This window comes from Poecile atricapillus, chromosome 22 (assembly GCF_030490865.1).
Source record: "Poecile atricapillus isolate bPoeAtr1 chromosome 22, bPoeAtr1.hap1, whole genome shotgun sequence".
NCBI classification, from domain to species: domain Eukaryota; kingdom Metazoa; phylum Chordata; class Aves; order Passeriformes; family Paridae; genus Poecile; species Poecile atricapillus.
The window spans coordinates 2,202,469-2,227,578 of record NC_081270.1 but is presented as its reverse complement, the minus strand read 5'-3'; the positions used below and the strand labels follow the sequence as shown (position 1 = coordinate 2,227,578).

At 45.9% G+C, this 25,110-nt stretch overlaps 1 protein-coding gene across 2 annotated transcripts; it reads left to right on the top strand.

The window, feature by feature from the left end:
* Positions 1 to 7,051: 7,051 nt before the first annotated feature.
* MXRA8 (matrix remodeling associated 8) lies at positions 7,052 to 24,793 on the top strand. 2 transcript variants are annotated; one of them, XM_058855252.1, is made up of 12 exons: positions 7,052 to 7,155; positions 7,506 to 7,595; positions 12,559 to 12,579; positions 13,168 to 13,476; positions 14,680 to 14,781; positions 16,035 to 16,165; positions 16,790 to 17,117; positions 21,007 to 21,165; positions 21,653 to 21,683; positions 22,212 to 22,288; positions 23,475 to 23,552; positions 24,399 to 24,793. In XM_058855252.1, exons 2-12 carry the CDS (start codon positions 7,547 to 7,549, stop codon positions 24,422 to 24,424), a joined length of 1,311 nt encoding a protein of 436 aa, XP_058711235.1. In that variant the 5' UTR covers positions 7,052 to 7,155; positions 7,506 to 7,546; the 3' UTR covers positions 24,425 to 24,793. The 2 variants fall into 2 exon arrangements, with proteins under 2 accessions (XP_058711235.1, XP_058711234.1); XM_058855251.1 differs by lacking the exon at positions 7,052 to 7,155 and having other exon boundaries at positions 7,354 to 7,595; positions 24,399 to 24,792.
* The last annotated feature ends 317 nt before the right edge of the window (positions 24,794 to 25,110 follow it).

The following is a 25,110-nucleotide window of genomic DNA, read 5'->3' as shown; positions in this document are numbered from 1 at the left end:
GCAGAGAAAAATGTCATTTCCAGTGTAGGAACAGCTCCTTCTGGAGTGGGGCTGCCAGGATAGTTACCTGAACTTTCCTACATTGTTCTGGGGGAGAAATATGCATTTCCACACTGTTCTGAGGGAGGAATATGCATTTCCATCTTGTTCTGGGGGAGAAATGGGGATTTCCACATTGTTCTAATGGAGAAATTGCATTTCCACATGTGGTGTCATCCCCGAAGTGGAGTGGGAACTCTCACTTGATTTCTAATGGAGGAAAATCAAGCAGCACCCTGGGGTTTTTTAGAAAATTATGGTTGCCAGAGTCCTCTTGGGTTAATCCTGAGAAAATACACTTTTCAGATTACCCTTAAAAGATGACTAGGCTCCATGTTTATGTGTCTAAATTTGGCAGTGTTATTATATTGCATTATGGAAAGCACCCTCCTTTTACCCAAAGTATTTTTATTTTTAATGAAACAGCCTGCAAACCTGAGGTAAATAACACAACTCTGGGAGGCACCTTTGATCACCCTCTTCAGCACCAACCCATTAATTTTTCCACTCTTTTCCCAGTCATTTCTGATCTCAAAATAAGCTGGAATCCCACTGCTTAATTATTTTAGGTGGGTGCAATGGATGGGCTGCAATTAGTTTCAAAACCTCCTGATACCAGAGCTCTGTTCCCATGTGCAGAGAGGCCACAAAATGTGGTTTGAAGCACAGTGCTGGTGGCCACAAACGGGACACAAAATTCCAGCTCTCAGCTCCTGAGGACTTCCAGAATTTTCTCATTCCTCACAGGAATGAGCAGTGTTGGGTACTTGTGGCTTGAGCTTTTCCCAGGTCAGGGAAACGGGACTTTGTGCTGCCCGTGGGAGCAGTGAAATTCAATTTGTGCCGTGCTTGTGGTCAGGATTTGTGTTGTGGTCAGCCTGCTCCAGGGGCTTGGGAGTGACCTGGAATACTGGATAGTGATGCAGGATTTTTGGACACTTTTCCAGCTCAGTTGCTTCTCCCCTGTTTTCCCCAGAACTTTGTGTAGGATTAACAATGTCCACGTAAAATGCCTCAAAATCTGTAATGACGGAGGATGCACAATTCCTGCCCCTTTAGAGATGGGACCCAGGTCTGGTGACTTTTCTCTGGAACTCAGAACGTGGATGAGGAACAGCCAGGAGCTGCTGCATTCTCCCACAATTCTGGAGACAAACATGGGCTGAGCAGAGTGCAGAGGGGTGATCTGATGCCTCAGCCATTTCCTCCTGAGCTTCAACGCTGTCTGCAGCTGTCAAATTGGACCAGGACTGGGGATCCATCCTCCAGAGCACAGCCTGATGGATTCTTTGTGGATTTGGGAAAGCTTGAGATGCTCCAGAACCACATGGGAGTGAGTCAGTCCTGTGTCATGGCTTGGATACTCTCCTGTCTCAGGCACTCCAGGTTCAAAAGTTGATATCTGGGGACCTTTTGTATAAATTTAGAAGGTTTGGGAGCACTCAGTTGCAAGTGACCCTGAAAAAACCTGATTTCCTAGGAAAATCCAGTTGCTGGTTGCTGCTGTGGACCTTAGGGAAGGATTAACAGATGCAGATACATGAACAGAACCACTCCTGGATTTCTGATGGCTGTAACTCCAATTCAGAGCTGCACATTTTTCCATCCCCTCAGGGTTCATGGAGGGATTTCAAGCTCATACCTGCTTTTTCTTTAACACTCTGTGTTGAAGGCATCCCTGGCACTCAGAATAGACTGGGATATGAGTACTTAGTAATTTAAATTAAATTAAAGGTAGAAAATATAATTTCACTGGGGCAAAGAAGCAGCAGGTCAAAATGACTCCTGATTTCCCTAGGGAATGGGAATACTGGGAAGATCTGAAAGGCAAGAGGGATGAAATGGGGTCACTGGAAAGTTAAAAATGAGGGTTCTTCCCAAAATCTGCCCAGGCTGATGTGCAGCTGGTCCAGGCTCTGCTCCCAGTTCTGCCACTGCTCCTCTCTGTGAGTTTGGGTGACTCATTTCCTTTTGTGCTCCATGGCTCCCTCCTGCTCCTGTCTGTTTAGATTCCAAATTTTTCCTACCAGGAGCTGCCTGTGCTATGTGGGACAGACCCAAGAGAGAGCCTTGCACACAGAATGAGGGACCAGAAAACACATTTAATGTGATTTTAGTTATTTTTCAATAGCATTTAAATTGAAAAAAAATCATAGCAAGTACTTAAAATAATTTTTTTTTTAAACTAAATTTATTTTTATAGAGAACTTTTTTTTCAGATTTACCTTCTTACAGTTTGGTCATGCTAAAAATATTAAACTTAACAGAAGATTATAATTTACACCTGCTTTGTGGGTGTCAGTAAGGTGCTGTTTTGTGTCTCTTTTTCCATCCCAAATTTATTTGCTGCCTGTTGTTTTCCCATTTCTTCTCGGTCAGTTGTTTTTTTGGCGGTTTTTTTTTTTTTTTTTTTCTGGGTTGCTTCTGTCTGGAATAAAAAAAAAAAGAAAAAAAAAAGAAAAAAAAAAAGAAAAAAAATCAGTCTTGGTTTCCTGGGCAATTTCTCTGTTTTTGTAACTGGTTTCTATTAACGGTTTTGAGATGAATCCCAGGAATCTGAAGCTTTCCAGCCAAAGGGGGTGTTTAAATATTGTGCCATCCAAGGGTGCTGGAATGCAGGGAGCTTTTGGAGATGCCTTGTGGGTGCAGACAGAGCTCTGTGACCTGCTCCAAGGACAGCAGAGCTGGAAGAACACACAAACACATGGATTAATGGGAATAATCCATGCAGCTGGAAAACTCTGGATGCTGCAGTTTAACTCCTCACTTGGGCACATCCAGGTCTGTCCCAGAAAATCTGCACAGCTCAGTGAGTTCAGCAGATCAAAACCCTCTTAGCATTTCCATCTGACTAAATTCCTGCATTCCTGAACATGCACGTTAATTAGTTTCTGCTCCATGGGTTATTGGGAAGTGGAGCTTCCAGCTGGAGATTCACGGAATTTGAAATCAAGAGATTTCCAGGAGGAAGTTGAGGAGCTGCCTGCAAAGGGCAGCCCCAAACCCACCTGCTGTTCCTATTCCTCTGGTTTTGCTTCAAAATGAAGCCTCAGGCTGCACCAGGGGACATCAGGAGGAATTTCCCCATGGAAGGGTTGTTAAACACTGGAATTGCTGTCCAGGGAGGTTTGGAGTGTCCATCCCTGGAGGTGTCCCAGGAATCCTCGGAGCTCTGGGCTGGGGACAAGGTGGGGATTGGTCCCAGGCTGGACTCGGATCCTGGAGGGATTTTCCAGCCTCAGCAATCCTGCGATTGAGGAGTGCTTGGGCACAGCATGGCAGTGACTGCCAGTGGGTATTTCTGTGAACTTCACCTGTCTCTGACTGTTCCAGGGCTGGTATTTAATGTTCCCATGATATTTTTTTATTCACCCCAGTGTAAAGGTGTCAGAGCTCTGCTCTGCTCATCCCCCAGCCCGTGTTTGCCTCAGCTGCTTTAGTGGCTGCATCTCAGGCTGCTGATTACAGAGGAACCAGTGAAATGAAACAAAAAGACATCTGGTGAGACCATCACCTTGTCATTCTGGATGTGCCCTTCAGAAAAGGCAAATCAAGGGTTTTTGTGTTTGTGGCTGGGGAACAAGCAGGGTAATGCTGGGGCTGAGAGGTGCCTGACTTGTTCCAGCCCTGCAGTAATGACAGGCTTTGCTTGGCAGCCCTGTCATTGTGGTTGGCTTTCAATTCTGTCCTTTCAGTTCACAGTTCTTGCTCTAAACTGGATTATTTCAGGCTTGCTTAAGGGGTTCGTGGCAGCTGGAAGATTTGGTTTAAAGAGAAAAGCTTTGCCACCAAGTGAAAAATGGTGTCAGTGTAAATTAACCCTGAAGGGCACTGCCTTTCTTTTGCTGTTCCCATGCAAAGTTCTTTTTTCCCATATTTTATTTTGAAGAATCCTTGCTGTCTTTGCCACTGCCAATTAGCTGTACTCTTTATTCATACACTGTAGCATTCCCTACTAACTTTCTGTTCCAGGATTTTTATCCTTTCTTCTTCCCATGAGTAGGTATTTTCTCTTTTCCTGGTGGAACACTCTGGGTCCTGTATTTAAGGAAGTTGTTGATGATAAGCCTGGAGTGTTGACAAATCCTGCACACAAGGCCTTGTACTGTAATTTGTGTCAACAGATTATTAATGCTGACATTCCTTTTTAATTCATGTATTTATGGCTGTGAAGATGGGGTGGAAGGGGCCACTTCCACTCCTGTTTCCCAGGGTTAGTGGCTCTCAAAAATTGCAATTAAGGATGCGGGATTCCCGTTGGCATCAGACCTTTTTCCTAATCTGACACTTGCTCAGTTTAAACTGCTGCTGATCTTCAATTTGTATTTCTTGGGAAGTGTCTCAGTGCAGCCTGAAAAGAGGAAACTTCCTGACAGTCATAGCTTCTCACAAGCCAATTACCCTTGTGACCCCTGCACTTTCAGCAGGGCTTTGTCCACCAGCCACTGCTTTAGATCTGAATTAGGTGTGAAATACCGATTTTCTTTTGCCACAATGAAAAATAGGCGACTTCGGGAACAGGGAAGCCTTTCTTCTGCTGCTGATCTGCTCTGATGGCAGGTGCAGAGCCTGCAAAACCACTCCTGATGCCGCTGGAAAGTCCCTTTTCCTTGCCTGGATGAAGCTGCTTTCTCTGGTCAGGATTTGTGGGCAGCTGGAGATGAGCAGTGGGCAGCCAAGGGATGCTCGGTATTGGGACAATCAATCCCAATTCCCCTGGGAGTGGGGAAGGAGAAAGGCTGGGGAGCATGGCTTAGCTCAGAATGGAGCAGCTCGTTAAGAATTCAGCTCCTAGACCAGGAAAAATGTTGACACAGCTGCTCTTCCAGGATGTCTTTGGAGTAGCAAAGCCCCAGGAAGCAGGGCTGGCTGCAGACTGTGCAGGATTAGAGAGGGGACAAGGCGGAGATCTGCAAACCCTGTGTCGCTTTCCTCCCCTCTGTGAACCCCAGAGAAGCTGCTGCTCTTCCCGTGGGTGATTTTAGGAGATTTCAGCCTGGACTTGGCTCCTTGCAGTCAGGAAATATCCAGTCCGTGACAGCAGCAACCACAGCAATCTGCTCCCTCCCAAAAACCCTGCGAGGAGCAGACAGTAACCTCTGCAGTGCCACAGCTGGGAGGCAGAAAGGTGCTGTGAAAAACGAGGTTCACCCGCCTGAAAAATTTTAAAAGGTTTAATATAAACAAAAAGGCAATAGGAGACAAAGATAATAAAGCAAAGGGTTAAAACGGCCGGGTGCTTGGCTCTCTGCCGAGGGTACACCTGGTGCTTTGGAAACACCCTTTATATACCATCCCCTGCTACATGGATTTACGCATATTCAGACTTTTCCAGGAACTGTTTTGCACGGTCACTCCTCAGGTCTGCCTTTTTAGAGCACATGCATTTGGTTCCAATGTCTCTTTTATAATCTTTTTATTTGGGCTGGGGTTCTTTCTTCTACAGGCGGTCAGTGTTGATAGCAGCCTGGGCCCCATCATCTGTTCCCTGGAGGTTATCCTTGCTCTGACAGAACATAGCCCTAACGTCCAAACTTCTTCTTGACCTACGCCTAAAAACTTTTTAGCTACTAGCAGGAGAAAAAAGAAAAAGACACAGTAAAAGCTATTCTAACATATATTCATCTTAATACTTGCAAAAAGCCAATATCACAATATGTGTTTATAACAGTGGTAAAAAACCCTGGAATTGCAGCCTGGAAGGTCCTGTCCATGCTTGGGAGCAGGTGAAGGAGAGAATGATGGATTTGCTGCCTGTTCAGTGGGAGCAGCTTTTCTGCCTCCCAGTCAGGCATTTTCCAGGCTGCTTTGAACACAGCCTGCTCTGGCTCCCTGATGGAGACAACAGGAAAGGCTTCTTCTTCTTCCATGAGATTCCATGAGATTCCTGGCCCAGCAGCTGCTCTGGATCAGTGCTGTCCTTGTTGTGACACCTGGCACACATCAGGGACACGGGAGCAGGAGCCTTTGCTGCCTGCAGGTGGTTCTGGGATTGGAATAATGAGCATTCCTGAGGCTGGCAAAGAGAAACTGATGGGATTAGGGTTGCAGTTAGGCTGGATTTGTTCATATCCAGGTGGTGCCACAGCTCAGGTGATGAGGGTGGGAATGTGGAGGGAGGGGCTGTTCCTATCCCATTACCCCCAAATCTCCTCACTTCATAGAAATGTCAGAGTTGGAGTTTCCAGGGAAATTTTACAAAGTTCTTATCTGAAGATTATTTTAGGATTTTTCCCTAGAAACAAACCAGTTCTCTGGATCTGTCTTGGAGAGTGTGAAGTTAACAGCAGGCTTTTTTTTTCATGGTCATGTTATCTAAAAATAATAATAGCTTCAGTTTCTTGGAATTTGTTTGGAAGTCCTGGTTCTGTCTGATGATGGAGATAGGATCCTGGACTGGGTGAAGTTCTGATCTGGATGCTCCCAAAGTTTCCTTTGTTGTAGTGTGTAGTTATTTAAATGTTTATTTAGGGGGCAATTATAATTATAATTCTCTCCTCTTTCTTGAAACTCTTTCCCCTCTGGGATAGGGGGAATCTATATTCTGGTAGAGCAGAGAGACAGAAAAATGTCAGAAGGAAAAATTCAAGTGTGGCAATTAAGTTTATCCTCATGGATCCCATGGGAAGGCTCCTGACTTGTGTTTTTAAGTTCTCTTATGGAGTCCCACAGACATTTAAGGACAGTCAGTCTTAATTCCCTTTCTTCACTTGATGACTAATATGACTGAATTGTAAAATCCAATAAATCCAATCCACTAAATGGTGTTAACCATAAGCAACAATAACCTGACAACAGAATGCAAGAAAACAGAAAAACTGACCATATTTTAATTTTCCTATATGTAATTTTACTTTTAATATCCTAGCAGCAGCTACTCTATTTCCTATTTTATACTCTATTTCCTGACTTTATACTCATTGTTATTTTCCTGTAAATACCCAGCCCTTGCTTACAAATTGCAGGACAGGGTAAATATTGTTTTCTAGGTTGTCTTTGGAGGCTGGAGCTGGAAGTAAAACCATATGAGGAGACCAAGATCAAAACCCTATTGAAGGGAGCAGAATAAATCCAGTCTGGAGGAGTGTCAGACAAAGGGAGGAACAGCTGGATCAAGTAAAGCATGAGGAAAATTGGTTCCATCCCTAAGGGGAGGGAGAAAGATTTGTTTTGTCAGTCCAGAGCTGTGTGGGACCAACTTCCAGTTTCAACTGAAACTTTGATGTCAGAGTCAGGGAGGGCTCAGAAGGTCTCAGAGGGAGGGGAAGGAGGAGAGGGATCTGCAGAAAGTGTGAGGGAAAGGAAGGAGGTGGAGTGGGACTGGGGAGGTGGGGAGTTGGAAGTTGGAGGTGGAGTAATCCTGCAGAATCTGAGCTGCTGTCCTCAGCTCTGGGGATGTAAATTGATGAGGTCATAGTGTTTTCCAGTTACAGAAAAGAAAGTTAAAGGAAAAAAAAAATCTTCAGCTTGTTTTTCAAGAGAGGCAAAACTCTGAGAAGTCGAAGAAATGGAGCAACTTGCAAAACTCCTCCTGTGGCAGATTTTGCTTCAGCAAAGTAAGCTCTGAGCTGCTGGTCTGGTGTTACTTGTTTTTTTTCCAGCTGCACAATGGGGCTGGGGGTTGGCTGTGAGATTTTGAGCTGTTATCTTTGTAAGATTTTGTTCAGATTCCTAAATTTGCTCTGTTTTTATCTGGGGAGGGGAGGGAGTTGTGGGTTTCCTCTGCTTTTTTTGGGGAGAGAATGGAAAAATGTTTGAGGTTGTTGGAGCTCTGTTCACATGTTTGTGCAATTTTTTTTTAATTTTTTTTTTCCTGTCAACAAATTCAAAACCAATAAGCCTTGGGTATGAGTACAGCAAAGCTTTCACAGTCATATTTACAGGACTTAAGGTTACTTTTTTAGGTTTGAAGAAGCAGAAACAACTGAGGGTGCATGTGTGTGTGAGGGTTCAGATGGAGGGAAAAAAAGATGTGTGGTTTTTGGGTTTCTTTTCCTCTTTTCAGCATAAAGACAGACACAGAATTGACTTTTGGGTAGCAAGGTGCAAGAAAGGAGTAGGAAGTGAGGAGCAGAACTTTTTTGGGGGCTGGTGACTCCTTGCTCTTCCCAGCCCTTTTAAAAGGCTGTGGCTGACACCTGGACCACTCAGTTCCTCAGCACTGAGGTGGAGTAAGGTGAGAAGTTCTCCCTTTGGTCCCTAATTAATCCACTTTCCATGTCACCACGGCATTTTTGCAATGCCCCAAGGCAAGGTTTAGGAATTGGCAAATGATGGATCAGTCATAGGTACAGAAGGGTTAAAGTGGCTCAGAAAGCTGGGGTGTGGGGTGGGTTAAAGAGGAGGAGGAGAGGCCACAGTTCTGTCACAACCAGTCCAGTGACTCCCAGTGAGGTTTGGCAGAGCACCGAGGGCAGGAATAGCAAGTTGGGCTGCTGCAGAGCCAGAGGTCCCATGGGAGCATGGATGATCTCTGACAGAATTTCAGGTGCATTTTGGATTTACCTGGTTGCACTCCAAGCAGCCCTGATGAGCCCAACCAAGTCAGGTTATAACTCAATAGTGAGGATGGGAAGGGGAGAAGGGTGCAAATCTATGCTGTGAGGAAATCTGTTATCCCTCCTGCACGGAAACCACTCCTTCAAGTGTTAATGTCTCAGCGAGGAACAGCCCGTGTTTGGAATGGCTCTACAAAACCATTCCATGGGCCTGCAGCCAAGGGGGAGCTCACAAGGCAGGGGAGGATTCCTAAAGCTCAGAATCCCAGAAAAGCTGGATCCTGTCTGTGCCCCAGGTGGGGATTGGCTCTTTGTACAGACACAAAGTTTTTCCTTTCTGCAGTTTCCTGCTCTCTGCATGTTCCTACCTGCAGGGTGGGCTGGAATTGTTGGAGCTGGATGGGTATTTAAGGGCTCTGACATCCTTTTTGGAAGTGGGAGACTCTGCTGCTGGAAAAGTTATCCCAGGAAGTCTTTAAAAATAAACAAACACAGATTTAGAGAAAACCCCAGTTCAAAGCCTGGCTTGACCATCAAGTGGGCTTTGAAGGGAAATTTCTGTTTTACTGAAAAGCTGAGTCTTGCAGGCTGGACAGGAGGTGAATGGGGGAAGTTTAGGAGGAGCTGTTTCGTGCACCATATCCCTCCTCCAGATGAACCCAGATGTTTCTCCTGGTTCCTTCTCAGTGGGTTAAAACAACCTGGCTCCCAGAGGAGAGCTGGGCTCATTTATTTCACTGTCACCTTGCTGCTGCTGCATCAAAAGCTGTCAGGGCCTCTCAGCCCCCTAAAGAGTCAGGATGGAGCCCCTGCCATCCCGAGAGGGTTTGGGGACAGTGTGGTGGGACTGCTGCTTTTCCCATAATTGTGTAATGACCCTACAGAGCCCATGGAACCCCCTCTAAACAAAGGGATTCATGGGAGGAATGAGGAATCTGGCTCACACAGATTTGGGGAGGAAGATGTCCTTTCTGCAGGACTTTTCTGCTCTGGTCATTTTGCATCCCCCAATATGAAACAGGGACTCAGTGGTTTTATCCAGCACTGAGCTGAGCAGCAGCTCCTGTGTCCCAGGAGGGGGTTTATCCCAGGATTGTTCAGTGAGGACTCAGGGGACAGTTTTCTGTCCTTGCCCTGCTCCAAGGACACTACCTGGAGAGCTCTGAGCATGTCACACATCTTTCACAGCCCGAGCCTTTTGCTTCTAGTTTGCCCACAGTGTTTTTGTGGCTTAATTCTTCACGTGAAAAATGGATGGGATTCAAGAAGTAAGAGTTGGCTCTGCCTTTTACAAGGGATTAAGAAATAATTTTCCAGACTGCTTTCCTCTTCCTCTACTGTGGGACCAGAGAGTAACTCTGGGATCCTGCTGAATCAGCACAGAATGTGTCAGGGGATAGCACAGAAATGTCTTTTGTTGGTATTTTTTTGTTGGGTTTTTTTTTGTGGTTATGTCACCCAGAGAAGATAAAGTGATTGTCCATCCCATGGAGCTTGAAATTTTAAAATGAAAGCCCCAGTTGAGTTCTGTGTTGACAGCTCTGAAGGCAGCTGAGGTTTAGAAGGTGAAGAAGCTGAGGCCTGTGATGACAGAGGTCAGAGCTGTCACCAGCTACATGAAGACTCTTTGGTTTTGCAGTTGGCTCACCAAAATCCCTGCTTGCAGCTGACCCCAGTGCTGCAGTTCATGAGCTGTCACCTTTACTGGGCTGTGGTTCTACCTCTGTTTAGAAGCTGCTGTGTCATAAAATCCCTTTTTAAAACAGGGCTTGGTTGCTCTGCTTGTCTCATACAGCAGAGCAGGGTCCCATAGCAGAGGAAGGACACTGAAAAGAGAAAAGGGCTCATTCCTCCTTCCACTGCTGCTCTCTGCTCAGGTTATTGAAGATCAGTTGTTCTAAATTCCATTTTTTCCAGGCATTCAAGAGCTCAGAGACATCCCAGATTCCTCCGATTTCTGAGTGATCTCATTTACAGCTTTGTCAAATAAGTTTGAGCCTTACCCATGAGCTGATGAATGTGTGCAGATTTCTACCATGGCTGGGGAATCAGAACAATCAGTTCTTCCTTCTTTGTCTGCTGGAGTTCCTGTGCCTCTTGTGAAGAGTTATCCTTTTTTTTCCCCTTCTAGAAATCTGCTGCTTGGCTACAATGTCTTTTTTTTTTTTTTTTTTTTTAATATATTTGCACCATTTTGTCAAACTATGGAAGATATCCTAGGGCAGGTTCAGACTCAAAGTTTCTGTCCAGACTCTGTTTGCACAAAGTGAGAAACCCTTTCTCTCCCATCTCTCTGTGCTGAGCTCCAATATTTAAGTTTACCTCATCTAGAATGGCTTTTGTTGTGATGCTCAGTGTCAACCCAGCTTTGTGTGGCAACAGCCAGCGAGTCACAAATCCAGTCTATAAAATGCAGAGTATAAAATCCACAGGATCTTCCCCAGTCCCAACAGGACACAGCATCTCCTGCTCACTGAGGGGCAAACCAGAAACACCTTGGAATGACTTTCTGAGGAAGCAGCAGCATTCCTGCCCTGTTCCTGGCTGAAGTTTTAAGAGTGGAGAGGAAAAGAACCCACAAGACATCAATTTTTCTTATCTAAAAGCTGTTCCATCCCAGCCAAGCCCCTTTTTCACAGAGAGTTGTGTTTAGAAGTGCTGGAGAAGTGCCTGTGGCTGCTCAGGCTCCAGCAGCTCCACCTGGGAAGAGGCAGGGAAGAGAAGGCTGGTCCTTGCCCTGGTAGGTGGAAGGTACAGGGGTCCAAAAAGGTGCAGAACCAGGTGCTGGTGTGAGCTCAGAGCTTTGGGTGGCTGAGCTTTTGCCACTTGTTGTATTTACAGCACTGCATTTGTAAATCTGCTTTGGGAATTTGATGCTGCTCCATGTTTTTGCCATTAGCTCTCCAGAGGAAAGGAGAGCAGTAAATGCCTTCATTCCTCTGCCTGAGCCAGAAGAGGATGTTTCTGTCACACCAAATCAATTCGTTGTTCATGCAGGGCTCTGGAAGTAGCTTCAGACACCATTCCCCAGCTCACAAATCACTGTTCATGTCACAAACCACACTTGTTCAGCCACAAGGACATTGCCTGGGCACAGTGACACTTGTGCTGTGCTGGCAGCTGGTGGCCTGTCACAAGTGACACCGATTTTTCCTGGCTGATTTGGTGCTGTGGAACATTGGCTGATACATTTTGCAGCCTGTCAGGAGAGACAATCAAATGATGGAATTGTGATGTCTCTTTCTTATATACAGAGAACACAGACCTGGACCAAAATTTGATTTTTCTCTTTGTGATGCTGAGATTTTAAATGTAAGAAAAAAAATGTCTCCTATCTCCGGTGCCTTTGAGCTGGCAGTTCAACAGAGAGTGCTGCTCATTTTTTGTTCTCTTCTCTCCCTGCCCAGCACTTTGTGACAGAAAAAGGGGAGGAAACCAAGTTTATTCTCAGCACTTGGGGATGTGCTAAAATACCCCCAGTCTGGAGTTGAATTTGAAATTCATAAATTCCAGGGCTAAAAAAAAAAAAATACAGCCTTTGTCTGCAGGACTTTGTGCCTCTGACATTATCAGGACAAAACCTCCAATGATTTTGATGGAACCCACTTGGGTTTGGCTGGGTGGAGAGATGAATGGTGGTGTTGTGTTGGGAATCTGTGTTGGGAATCAAAAGCCTGATGCCAGGAGACCTTCTAGACCCCTCCCACACAAGGAACAGGAGGGACTGGACCAAAAAAATGCAGAATCAAAGGAATTGGTTAATCTTTGGCAAAGTTCTTCCTGTGTGGATCTGAGTCATGTGAGTTGGAGAGAGCTGATGCATCCAGACCACCACAGAATTAACTGTGTAGACAAAGTGTGGCAGGAATGGGAAATGGAGCAGCCAGATATAAACATCAGTATTAACAGGGAAGGAGAGAATAGATGGAGCAATAATAGAGGTGGCTGGTGACTTGGAATGCATTTGTAGCTTTTTTATCCTTTTGTTGTCAGTAACACTCTTCATTTTCTGCTTTGACAGGTTCTGTGTGCTCATATTCAGGTGAGCGGCGTCTCTGTAAATCTGCCAGATTTTGTGAGGAAGAGTGAGAAGGACCCTGATTCCATGGCATGCACTGGGGCTTTCATTCCTAACTTTCATGGATTATGCATCCCATGCACTGGTGTCTCTAAACCTGGATTAAGCTGGGGGTCAGGATTAGGAAGGGTGGGTGGGACAGTTTGAGTGTACAATCCTGAGAACAGACATGAATGAAATCTCTGTGTTAAAAATTTATTTATCAGGAAAAGGTTTTTCCCCTGAGGAGGGCACTGCCCAGGCTCCCCAGGGAATGGTCCCAGTCCCAAGAGCTCCAGGAGCCTGTGGACACCACTCCCAGGGATGCACAGGGTGGGATTGTTGGGGTGTCTGTGCAGGGATAAGGTTGGATCAGTGATTCTCTGGGTCCCTTCCAGCTCAGGATTCTTCGATTCTCCATGACAGTGCCCCATGCTGGTCTTGAAACCAGAATCAAAAGCGTGTGGAGATTCCAGCACAAGCCTGACTCCCATTCCAGTGCCTTCTTCACACGCCATTAACTGCATAACCCTACAACTCTTTTTTTTTCTGCTGTTTGCTCCTGATTTTCAGTCCCAGCTGATGCCTCCAACCCAGCCAGCGTGGTGGTGTCTGTGCTGAACATCAGCGCTGTGCTGGGCTCCCAGGCTGTGCTGCCCTGCAAGAGCCACCGCATGGTGTGGACCCAGGACCGCCTCAACGACAGGCAGCGCGTGGTGCACTGGGACCTGCTCAGCTCCTACTATGGGGACAGCAGGATGGAGAGGCTCTGTGACATGTACTCAGCTGGGGACCAGCGTGTCTACAGCTCCTACAACCAGGGCAGGATCCTCATGCCCGAGAACGCCTTTGCAGATGGGAATTTCTCACTGGTGATCAAAGGTGTGGAGCTTTCCCCCCCTTCCCCGTGGAGGGTTTGGGGCTCGATGGGATTTGTGGGTTTTGGTGTAAATGGTTGGCTCACTGCATATTTTTTGATAAATAAATTTAATATTTGATAATAAGCCTAATTCTCAGGAGGAATTTCAGGGTTTGGAAGGGGCTGCCCGGGGAAGTGGGGAAGCCCCCATCCCTGGTCTGGGAGCAATCTCAGGTGTGCCTGGCTGTCCTTGATGCTTGGAATTCAGGATTCTAGGGTCTGGGAGCAATCTCAGTGCACTGGTGGCAGACAGTGCTCTGGTTACTTGTGTACCTCCAAGTCTATCCCAGAAAACCTGCACAGCTCAGCACATTCAGCAGATCAAAATCCTCTCAGCATTCCCTCTTACCAAATACATGCATACCTGGACAGTTACATTAATTAATTTCTGCTCCTTGGGCACTTAGGGAAGTGGAGCTTTCAGCTGGAGATTCAAGGCAGGAGAAGTTGAGGAATTGCCCTCAAACCCAGGGCAGCTGTCTGGTTCTGCTTCAAAATGAAGCCTCCAGCTGGCCCAGGGGAGGTTCAGACTGGATATAGGAAGATTTTTTTTCTCTGGAAAGGGTTGCTAAACATGGGAATTGATGCTTAGGGAGGTGGTGGAGTCCTCACCCCTGGAGGTGTCCAGGGAAGGACTGGATATGGCACTCAGTGCTCTGGGCTGGGTGACAAGGTGGAGATTGAGGTTGGACTCAATCTTGGAATTCTTTTCCAACTTCAGTGATTCTGTGAGGTTCTCTGAAGCACTGAGTGTTTTATTTGCCTTTGAAACAGACCTGTTTTGAAAGAGAATTTGTAACCACCTGAAAGCCACCTGGGTTTTTTGTTGCCCTGTGATTGTGGTTCAGTTCCTGAACTATGAACACTCCATGGCCATTGTTCCTGTGCCTGCTCTCAGCTAAACCTGAACCAGCTTCCTCTTTCCACCTGTTCATAGAAATATCTTCCTCACAAGAGCAAACCAACTGAACATATTATTTCATTAAGTGACCAAATCATTATATTGGGTGAGATGATTTGTTTCTGTTTATCCCACCCTGGTGATAAGGATGGCTTAGAATGAAGTTGTCTTGTATCCAGACAAGGATTTGGGAAACTGCAAATGACACAAATAATCATTGTCTCAGTACAGAACACTGAATTCCTCTCTCTTCCCTGCTCTACAGGTGTTGCAGAGAGTGATGAAGGCACATATTCCTGCAATCTTCACCATCACTACTGCCACCTGTATGAAACTGTGAAAATCCAGCTGGTCATCGCCAAGAGAGGTGGGTGTACAGACAGTTCCAGGTTTTACAGGTGCTACAGGAGGCTTGGGAAGCACCAGCAGAGCCTGGTGCTCTCTGTGCTGTTTGCTGTCTGAGTTTCAGAGGTTCATTTACAAACCTCTCTTCTTTCTTGGCCAAACAGTGCCTGGAGGCTGCTCAGCTCAGTGTTTGCTCTTGGTCGTTACCAAACTGTCCCTGCTGCAGCAGCAGCACACCCCTGGTGACAATCCCTCCCTAGTGACAATTCCTCCCTGGTGACAATCCACACCCTCAGCTCAGCCACAAGGACCTGCTTGTGCTCTGGCTGCTGAGCTTGCCCTGGGCAGCCTGTACTTAAAAACCCACCTCAACTTACTACACTTTAAGCCCAGCTCTAAAAGCAAGCTGTTGGCAGCTGCAGGGAGTCCCACCCATCCACACAGGCACCCATTAAAATCCATTTAAACCTCTGGAGAGCACCAGTGGAGCTACTGGTGTGGAAGTGCATCTCCTCTGCTGCTCGCACAGCACAATAAAAACATCCAGAGAGCCCAGTCTGCTCCTCTGTGCTCTGGCTTCTTCTGTTATTCCTTTTCAAGAGCCAAACATAGAGCAGTGCTGCTTCAGCTCCTCCAGTAATTAGGGCCTTTGTGGGTAGGAAAGCATTTCCTGCTCAGAGGATTGGGATGAAGATCCTCATTCCATTCTTAGCTTGTGGAGGGAATTTGCTTCCTGCTTTCTGAAGCAGTAGATTAACTCTGAGTTAGAAGGAGAAGAAAGTGGTCTTGCTTCATGAAATGGCCAAAGATGTAGAGGATAAAGATTTTTTTTTTTTTTACTAACTGCTGAAATAAGTGTGGAAAAGCCAGGGTTGTTCAGTTTTATGCATGTTCAAGCTGTGCCGTGTGGCAAGATTTTGGGTGGGGGTGTCTTATAGGATTCCAATCTTGTGGAGTTTTAGGATTCCAAGAGAGCAATCTCAGATGTGCCTGGCTGTCCTTGACACTTGGAATTCAGGAATCCAGGCTCTGGGAGCAATCTCAGATGTGCCTGGCTGTCCTTGACCCTTGGCATCGAGTGGGAACTTTGCATCAGCCATGTCCATGAGATCACGGTGCATGACAGTGAACTGGACTAAAATTTTGCTGATTTTGGCCAAGGAAAGGAAACCTGGGAAGGAAACTTAAGTTGATTAAGTGGGAAAAACGGGACAGGAGGGAAAAATGGCACAAGTGGGGCAAAATGCCCATTCCAAGGTTGAGTTTCCCCAGCAGGTGAGGAGGCCAGCGAGTACTGGGATGGCGAGAAGCCGGTTTTGGTGGCCCCAGCAGGCAGCACAGTGACGCTGCCGTGCATCAACCGCCAGCACATCTGGACAGAGCGGCACAGCGAGGAGGAGCAGCAGGTTCTTACCAATACATACTATAATATTAGTTTTTTGTAAAATAATAGAATAAATGTCATGTGTATATATATATATATATATATATATATTTAAAGTAGTTTTGGTATAGTTTTTAGTTTAACTAAATTTAGGCATAATAGTAAAATAATTGGTAGTTATGCTTAAACTACTTGTTTAATTAAGATAACATTTGACAGACATATAATGAAAACTTTTGTTACTGATATGTTAACTATCAGTACTTATTGTCTGAAGAAAATATAAACTTAAAACTAGAGGTGATAGTAAGAATAGACTAAAACTATAACTAAAAAATGAGCTTGTTTAAAAAAAGGAGTCTTAAAGAAAAGTTATGTAGTTTTTAGAATATGTAAACAAATTTAAAGAAAAGTTTAATTATGTAGAATTGTTTATAAATATGCAATAAATATAAATATTGTTTATAAATATGCAATAAGCTAATACAATATAAATATATAAAAAGTGTCTCCAAGATAGCAAGTGTGCTCTTGACAGAACGCCAAACACCCAGCTGTTAATCTTTGCTCTATTATCTTTGTCTCCTATTGCCTTTTATTAAACTCTTAAATTTTACTGAAAAAGTCAACCGGGTGTTTTTCCCAGGTGGTTCACTGGGACCGGCAGCCCCCCGGCGTGCCCCATGACCGCGCTGACCGCTTGGTGGACCTGTACGCGTCCGGCGAGCGCCGCTCCTACGGGCCCCTGTTCCTGCGGCAGAAGATGAACGTCACCCGCGGCGCCTTCGCCCTCGGAGACTTCTCCCTGCGCATCTCCCACCTGGAGAGCGCCGATGAGGGCACCTACTCCTGCCACCTGCACCACCACTACTGCGGGCTCCACGAGCGCAGGATCTACCACGTGTCCGTGACAGAGCCAGAGAAGGAGAGGAAGGTGGTGAACCTCACCACACACAGCGTGGCCCCAGCTGCAGGTGAGTGCTTTCTCCTGTGGAGAATTTGCAGGAAATCCTGCTGGGAAAAGCCAGACTCTCTCTCTCTTGGATAAAATTGTGGGATTTCTCTGCCTCGTTGGTGGATGTGGTGCTCGGTGCTGTTGTTTAGTTGATGAGGAGCTGTTAGGTCAAAGGTTGGATCTTAAAGGTCTTTTCCAGCCTGGTTCATTCTGTGATTCTGTGGACTTTTCACAGAGGGGTTTTCCACACTATGAGAAGTATCCACAGCTGCATATTTGGGGCTCTAAAGAGCTCAGCCAGCTCAGCTCCAGATGATTCCAAGCTGTTTCCATCAGCTGCCTGCACCTGGAGCTGCACAGGGGCAGTGAGGATGCTGTGCCATGTCCTTCCATCACTGGACTTGATGCCTTAGGATTTTAGCTTTTATATTTTTTCACGTGTTTGTAGTCCTGCATCCATATAGAGTGTTAGCTACAGCTTTCCCATTTTGGTCAACAGTTCCTCTCCAGGCCTGGGAATCAAGGACAGCTTGCTGCCTCAGGCCTGAGAGATGGAAACAAAATTGAGGGTCAGTCCCCCTTTTGCAGTGCTGAGGGCACAGGGCAGCTCCTGGTTCCTCTGTCCCAGGGCAGTTCTGCACTGCTGACAGGCCCTGGGGCAAGCCAGATGGGTTTTTTCCGTGTTTTTGTACAGCTCCCTCTCACTTTTTGTTGGCTTCCTTTCCTCCACGCTTTTATGGATCAGGAGAAGGTGTGGGCAGGGGGTTGATGCAGCCCTGCCTTTGCTGTCACAGCTCTTCTCACCACAGTTTGCCTCTGCACGGATGTTTAGGCTGTGCAAGGTGCCAGACCATGCAGAATCAACCACCAGGAATTTTACTCCACCCTTCAGCTTTTGTTTTTGTTTTTTTTTTTATGTGTGCGTGTGCCATAAACCAATTTTCATATTTTCCGCTGCACTGAGCTATCATCTGTCAGCCTGTCCAAACTCAAAACCATCACGCCTCATTCAGGCAGAAAAAGAAAACAAAAATCCCAAGTTTAATTTTTTTTTTTTAATGTCTTTTGGGTATAGTTCTTTATTAACACTTTAAAATATTCATTGTGTTTTAATATTTATTGGCTGTTTAATATAGAATTTTGATTTGCTTCATACATTTTTTAATAGTTTTATTCTCCTGTAGAAATTTGCTTTCTCAAGTCATAGAGACCTAAACTTTTTCCCTGGGGCTAAGGTTGGTGTCCAGAAAGTCCAGGCAGTGCTGAGGAGAGGTGGCTGGAGAGCAAGCCATTCAAATAACAGAGTTCCTGGAGACAGCCCTTGAGCCTTATCCACAGATGGAAGCCAGATCTTGTTTCCAGAGTAGTTCACCCAGAAATTTATTCCTTTTTTTCCTGGATGTTGTCATGAGTAGTTCCCTACCTACTCAGAAATGAGGTGGAATCTCTGAGTGATTTAACCTGGCTGAGTTTGGCTGTGGTGCTGGAGGAATTTCCCTTCCTGGCAAAAGGCACTTCCACTGTCCAAAGCAGCAGCTTTGGGACACTTTTGTCCCCTGCAGGCAGTGACCCTTCAGCTGGGCTGGGAGCACCACACACAAAAATGTGCTGAGTCTGTGGGAACGTGCAAGCAGTGGAGACATCCAGAGGTTTCCTTTTCCAGCCCTGCCTGGGTGCACCAGGGGAGGCTGAGGCATTGCCCCATTCCATGAAAAACTGCCTGGAATTCTGGAGAGCACAACATAAATGGGGAGACAACAAAAGCAAACCAAGGAGCTTTCTTCAGGCAGCAGCCTCAGCTCCTGGCCTTGCTCCAAGCTCCAGAGCCATTCCCAGACAGGAAAGTTCATCCTGTTTGGAAGAGAAGCAGGGGCTCAGTGCTGCTCTCAGGCTCAGCAGTGTAAATGTGGTGGATGTCTACTAAAAGTATTTTTACTCAGGATTTGCTCTGCAGCACATGGCTGAAGAATCTGTTGTGTCTCATCATGAGGGCTAAAATATTGGCAACCCTTTGCCAGGTTTGTGGAGAGCTCCCCACTTTTCCAGGCGAAGAATTTGGTCCTTGATGCTTGGGGAAAGTCATGTTAAACCACATCTGGTCTAAGCTTTTCCCCCCTGACACCATTGGGATTTATCCCCCCTGCATTAGGACTTATTTTCTCCCCCAACACCATCAGGATTTTATTTCAGTGGTTAAAGTGTCCTGGGAGTGAATGAGGGGCAGGTTGTGAGATGTGCTGAGAGATTAGATCTTGGATACAGAATAAACCTTCATCACCGCAGCTTCAGTTCTGGTGTAGGGTGATGAAGAGTCTGTGAGACCTTGTGATCCTGGTCAGGGCACTGACACTCACTGGCGTGACAGAGCTGTCCCTCCGTGCCTCAGTTTCCCCAGTTATAAAAGGGGATATATTCCACTGCCCAAAGTTATGCAATCTCTGTTTCCACTGTTTGCTGTTGCAGTGACCTCCTCAGTGTTGCCTAAAATTCAACCCAATTTACCCCTGTCTTGCAGTACTTTGGGAAAGCAAAAAGCCAGGAATAGAATTCCTTTGTTTGCTGTGGCTCCATCTCATAGCAGAAAGGAGGCAGGGATGTGACAAAGCAGAGCTGTCACATGTGCTGTTTTCAGCTTTGCAAGTGGGTTTGAATTGATGTTTTTTAGCTTGGCAGGGTGGAAATCCCATGGATTTTCCAGCACTGTGTCCAGGGAGCACAGGGCATCTGGAAATCCCAGTAAAAAGCAGAGTGCTGCTGGAGTAGAGCACTGGGCCACCAGAACAGAGCATGTTGCTCAAGGTTTTTGATTTTCTAGGACTGCTGTTGGCATTAGCAAACAATCAGCTCTGATTTCAGAGAGTTTATTTCAATTCACTCTTGCCTGGTTTGATTTTATTTTTGCTGGGTTGGTGTTTTTAAATGCTGGGAACAAACTGCCCAAAAAACTGGAACCAGTCCTTGTGCCAGCACTTCCAGAAGTGTCAGAACACATCTGCTAATGGGTTCTGTGGCTTTGGAGGTATTTCCCCCCCACTTTTCCCCTTATTCTGTCATGGCAATTAGCAGGAGGAACTCCCAAGGGAATGGGAGGTGAGGGCTCCATCCTGTTCTCACCTGGTGCTCTGTGAAAATTCCCTGTAAGGCATGAAGGTGTCATTTCAGCTCTGTTTTGAAGGAAAAAAACCTTCTCCCAGAAAAGTCTTGTGCGATTCCATCCATGCCTGGGCTGGCTTTGTCCATTTCTCTGAGTGCTGCTAGCAGAGAAGTCACTTCCTCTTTACGTGTGTAAAACATTGACCTATTTATTTGAGATCTGCAAAAAAATGTTCCACGTAGAAGTTTTGAGTTCCCCTTCCCTGTGCTGTGGAACAGAAATTCTACTGCACCCACAAAAGGAATGGAATCTTGGCTTTCCTCTGTGGCTTTTGTTGCCTTGTGTTTTTTTGGGGGGGTGGGGGAGGTATTTATTTTATCGATTTTTATTTCATTTCAAAGTAAGCTCATTTTTTGGCATTGAAAACTCTTCCCACTCCATAAATTATAACCCTAGACAAGGAGGGGCTGCTCTCCGGAGCCAGAGCAGTGTGGAGTGTGTGTTGGAAGGGACCCAGAGGAGGGCTGTGTCGCCCTCTGGAAGGTTTGGGGCTGGCTGGGATGACTTTGCTCTGAAATTCCCCACTCCTGATGGCCAGGGATCACCAATTCCCTGATAAATTTGGGGAATCATGGTTTGGTGAAGAGCACAGCATGTCCCACCTGCCAGAGGTGCAGGGTGGTGTAAATCAGGCACTGATTTGCCCTTTAGTTCTTGCAGTTCAGAAGAATTTCACCCCCCTGAGCATTCCCACCTGTCATCCTGCTTTTCTCTGGATGTCACTTCCAGTCATCCCCTGTTTTCCTTCCCTCAGATCCAAATGTGGTCAGGGGCCACAATGTCATCAATGTCATCATCCCTGAGAGCAGGATGCACTTCTTCCAGCAGCTGGGCTACATCCTGGCCACTCTGCTGCTCTTCCTCGTCCTCCTCATCATTGTGGTCCTCATCACCCGCAAGCGCCGGCAGAGAGGTGAGTCCAGGGAAAACCTGTCCTGTCCTGCCTGGAGGGGCATCCTGGGACATTGTTCTGCAAATGGTTCCTGCAAGGAACAGTGCTGCAGGCAGGGATCCCCTCCTGGAAAACCAGGAAGTTGCCCAGTGGGGAGGATTTGCAGGGCTGGTGTGGTGTAAAAATGTCCAGGCCTCGATTTCATGGAATTGTTGGGGTTGGAAAAGATCTCCAAGGTCATCAAGTCCAGGTTTTGGCTGAATCCCACTCACTGATTTGCTGAGTTGCTCTGTAGAAGGGAGAAGAAAAGCTCTTCACAAGTGGGATTTATCCCTTGGGAACTCAGGGGTCCGGGTCCTTGCTGTGCTGGGTGACTCTGCGGGATTCCATCAAGGGACACTGGGATCTCTGGGTGACACCCACAGCACTGCTTTTGGATCCATGGATCCATCCAGGAATGGATCTGGACTGGCTGGGACTGCTCATTCTGCTTTTTCCTCCTGTGTAGGTTATGAATACAATGTGAAGAAATACGGAGAGTAAGTATACTTAATTATAATAGAATTAATATTATTAATTTGGTTTAGAATGCATTAAAATGGACTCATGCCCCCCCTCCTCAGCTGAGAGACTAAACCAGCTGAAAATCTGGTTAGGAGGAGGAAGTGGAAGGAGAAAATGGTTTGTGGGGCTGATTTGGCAATTGAATTTTCTCTTGTTATTCTTTGGGAACTGATTCAGGGATGAAGTTTCTGTGAGATGTCCTTGGGAGCTGGTGGGAAAGGAGTAATGCACAGATCTGCGGTTAGATGGGGCCAAGATCATGGACCTGGGCTCCTCCAGACCTTATTTTATACGATTAAAGTGAAAGAGATAAGGAAGTTCCAGGATTGGCTGCCCGTTGTTCTAAGATCTGGACAAACAGAGAAAAAGTGGGGGGAAAAATAAAAATTAAAGCAATTAAATTCTCTAAAGAAGCATTAGAAAAGCTATTGGGGAAAAAGTGTGAAAGGAGCCAGTTATTAAAGGATGTGACAATACCATTTTCCACCATTATTCCCCTTCAGGAAGGATGTGAATCTTAAAGAATTTACAGTGGACACGACAGATCTGACCCCACACAAAAGTGAAGACATCAGACTGGGTAGGTATCCCTGGCCACCAAACCAGGTCAAAGGCCTTGTAAATCTGAAATTTCTAATGGCACTTGGATATTTTAAAGTGATTTAACCCATTCTTTAACCTCTGGAAGTGGGTATGACTTTATTTGACCAGAACTGGGTAAAGAGAAGTCCTGAGTTAGTTGAGTTCATTGTCTCCACCTTCTGTTGAAGCCAGTTTGGTTTAACTTTCTGATTTTCATCCTTCGTGGATGTCAAATCATTCAGTGAACATTTGGGCCTTCTGTCAAGATCTGTGGTAGCAATTAGGGCAGATAAACAGAGAATGAGAGGAAGAAAATTTGCAACAGAGGCCCTGTGGCAGAAAAGAGAAAATACAAATCCCCCTGGAACTCATGGTAAAATGAAAGACAGTGGGCAGAGGGTAAGGAAGCTCATCTCACACTGTGAAAGTGGTTTTTTTGGGGGATTTATAGGACTGATTTGGGGAATTTCCAACATTCCTGAAGATAGATGCTGTTCCTTGCTGGGGTCTGAAGGTGCAGCCTTCAGTTTATTGCATCAGTGATTGATCAGGGGTTGGTTCTTGCTGGGACTTGGAGTGAATCCATTTCACGAAAGTGATGCTCTTGTCTGCACCATCCTGAGATTCCTGAAGCTTTGTCATGATGCCAAGTTCACACCAGCTGCAACTTGCTTGGTAAGCAAGGAAATAATTGTCCCTTTGATTTTTTTATGTTGCATCCCCAGTAAAGGTACAACCTTTAAAAGAACAAACTGACAAACATGAGGTCCCAAGAATTACTGTAAAGGCCCCAGTAAACAGGAGACATATAAAACTGGAAGTAAAGAAAGGAATTGCAGAGGGTTGCAACAGTCCTTCTCTGTGTGTCCCAGGAGAGCAAAATCTCTGGATAATTGCATCAGTCACCTCCAGGGGTGGTATTTGAGGGGATCATCCAGAGCTGCAAGGATCCGTGGTGCTGTGAGGAGCAGGGAGCTGAAGTTTGCACAACTGATTAATGCCAGGGGCTAAAATGAAGTCAGAGCTGTTTTCCTGCTGAGTAACCCCACAAATAATTCCTAGAAATCAGAGGTGCCAGACCTAGAGCACATCAAGGAAGGACTGATCACCCCTGTCTTGCTCACAAAACTCGTTTCCTTTTAATATCCTAATGCCTGTGGGAATTCTGCTCCTCTCTCACACAGATTACAAAAACAACATCCTGAAGGAGAAGGCTGAGCAAGCCAGAAGCTTCCCAGCAAAGAACATTGATCTAGACAAAGGTAATCATGACTTTCTTCCCCTTTAATTGGTGGCTGCAGGGACCTTCTGATGGGCAGCAGGAGGGAGAAGCAGTCCAGAAGAGTGACCAAGGCACAGCCAAAGAGGAATGAGAAACTTCATGGCAAAACCAGGAATGAGAAGCCAGCTCTCTTCCCATCCTTTCATCATGGAGCCACAAGACACAAGCAGTGATTAGGCTTTTAAAAGCTTTGGGCATGGCACAAATTGGAATTTTTCTTGATTAGAAAAAGAAAGCCTGGCAGGGCTGGAACAGTGCCTGCTCTACTGTGACCTCAGAGAGAGAGAGATGGAGCTCAAAAATGTCCTGGCGTGCTGTTTGGGCAGAAAACACTGTGCAGAAGGAAAGTGTTTGGAGTTGAATTAATTTATGGGTAATGGGCAGTTACTTCATCCAAGAAAAGCAAAGAGCTCTCCCTCCCTGGGGGCTGAATCTCCTCTTTCTGATCCAGGATTAATCCCCAGGGTTGTGCTGCTGCTTGTAGGACAGCAGTTCTGTCAAGCAGGGCTTGTGATCAGCTCAGAGATTCCATGACTCATTCCAGGGGAATGAGGATTTAATAAATGGGGCTGAAATGACATCAAGCAGGGAATGGAGAGCCCAGGAGCTGTCCCTGATGGAATTCTCATGGCATTTTCTTCTGCATCCTGTAGGGTGGATCTGGGCAATAATTTACCCACAGTCTGTCTAACTGCAGGGCTTTTTAATATCAGGGCTGTCAGTGACTGCAAATGATCACTCCAGAAAGAAATCCATGTTTTTGTGCTTCTTTGAATGGTTTGAAATCTCTCTCCAGGTGCTGACCCTCGTTTCCATTTGCTTTCAGATTTCAGGAAGGAATACTGTAAATGAAGGCCCTCCCAAGCTGCTGGCTGGACCAGAAGCTTTCATCAGAGATAGATAACGTGGAAGAGAGATGCCTTTTCTTAATTCCATCTCCCTCCAATTTCCATAGAATTTTTTCCACATCCACTTTTCCCCCACACAAGGGTGCAAATGCTTCATGAAAGAGTTAAACTGTCTTGTGTGCATTTATGGGGTTGGGTTGCCTTTCCTTCTTCTGTTCTTCCAATCCTCCCTTCCCCTTTTCTTTCTTGACAATTATTGTTGGATTTTATGCATCAATGATTTTTATGAGCTGAATCAGCAGAGGTTTTGCTTTGATGTTATTGCTTTAAATAAAACCACCTGCATCACTAATTCTGAGCCATGATTACACCAGGCATTTTTCCATGTGGTGAATCCATCAGGATAACAATGGCAAAGGCTGATCCCCGTCCTAGGCTGGCATAAATAATTTCACACAGAACTTTGCATGTCCCAGGTGAAGCACAAAGAGCACAGCCCTCCCAAATGGCAGCGCAAAACCTCATTTTATCCATGGGGAAATGTCAGTATCCTCATTTTACAGGGAAAGGGAAGCCCACCAATGGCTGAGGGCTCAGCTCAGAGCTGAACTCTGCATTTCTCACCCTGTGTTTGTTGATTTGTTTCTGTTTCAGACCAGATCAGATTTGGCAGGAGCAGGCATTTGATGG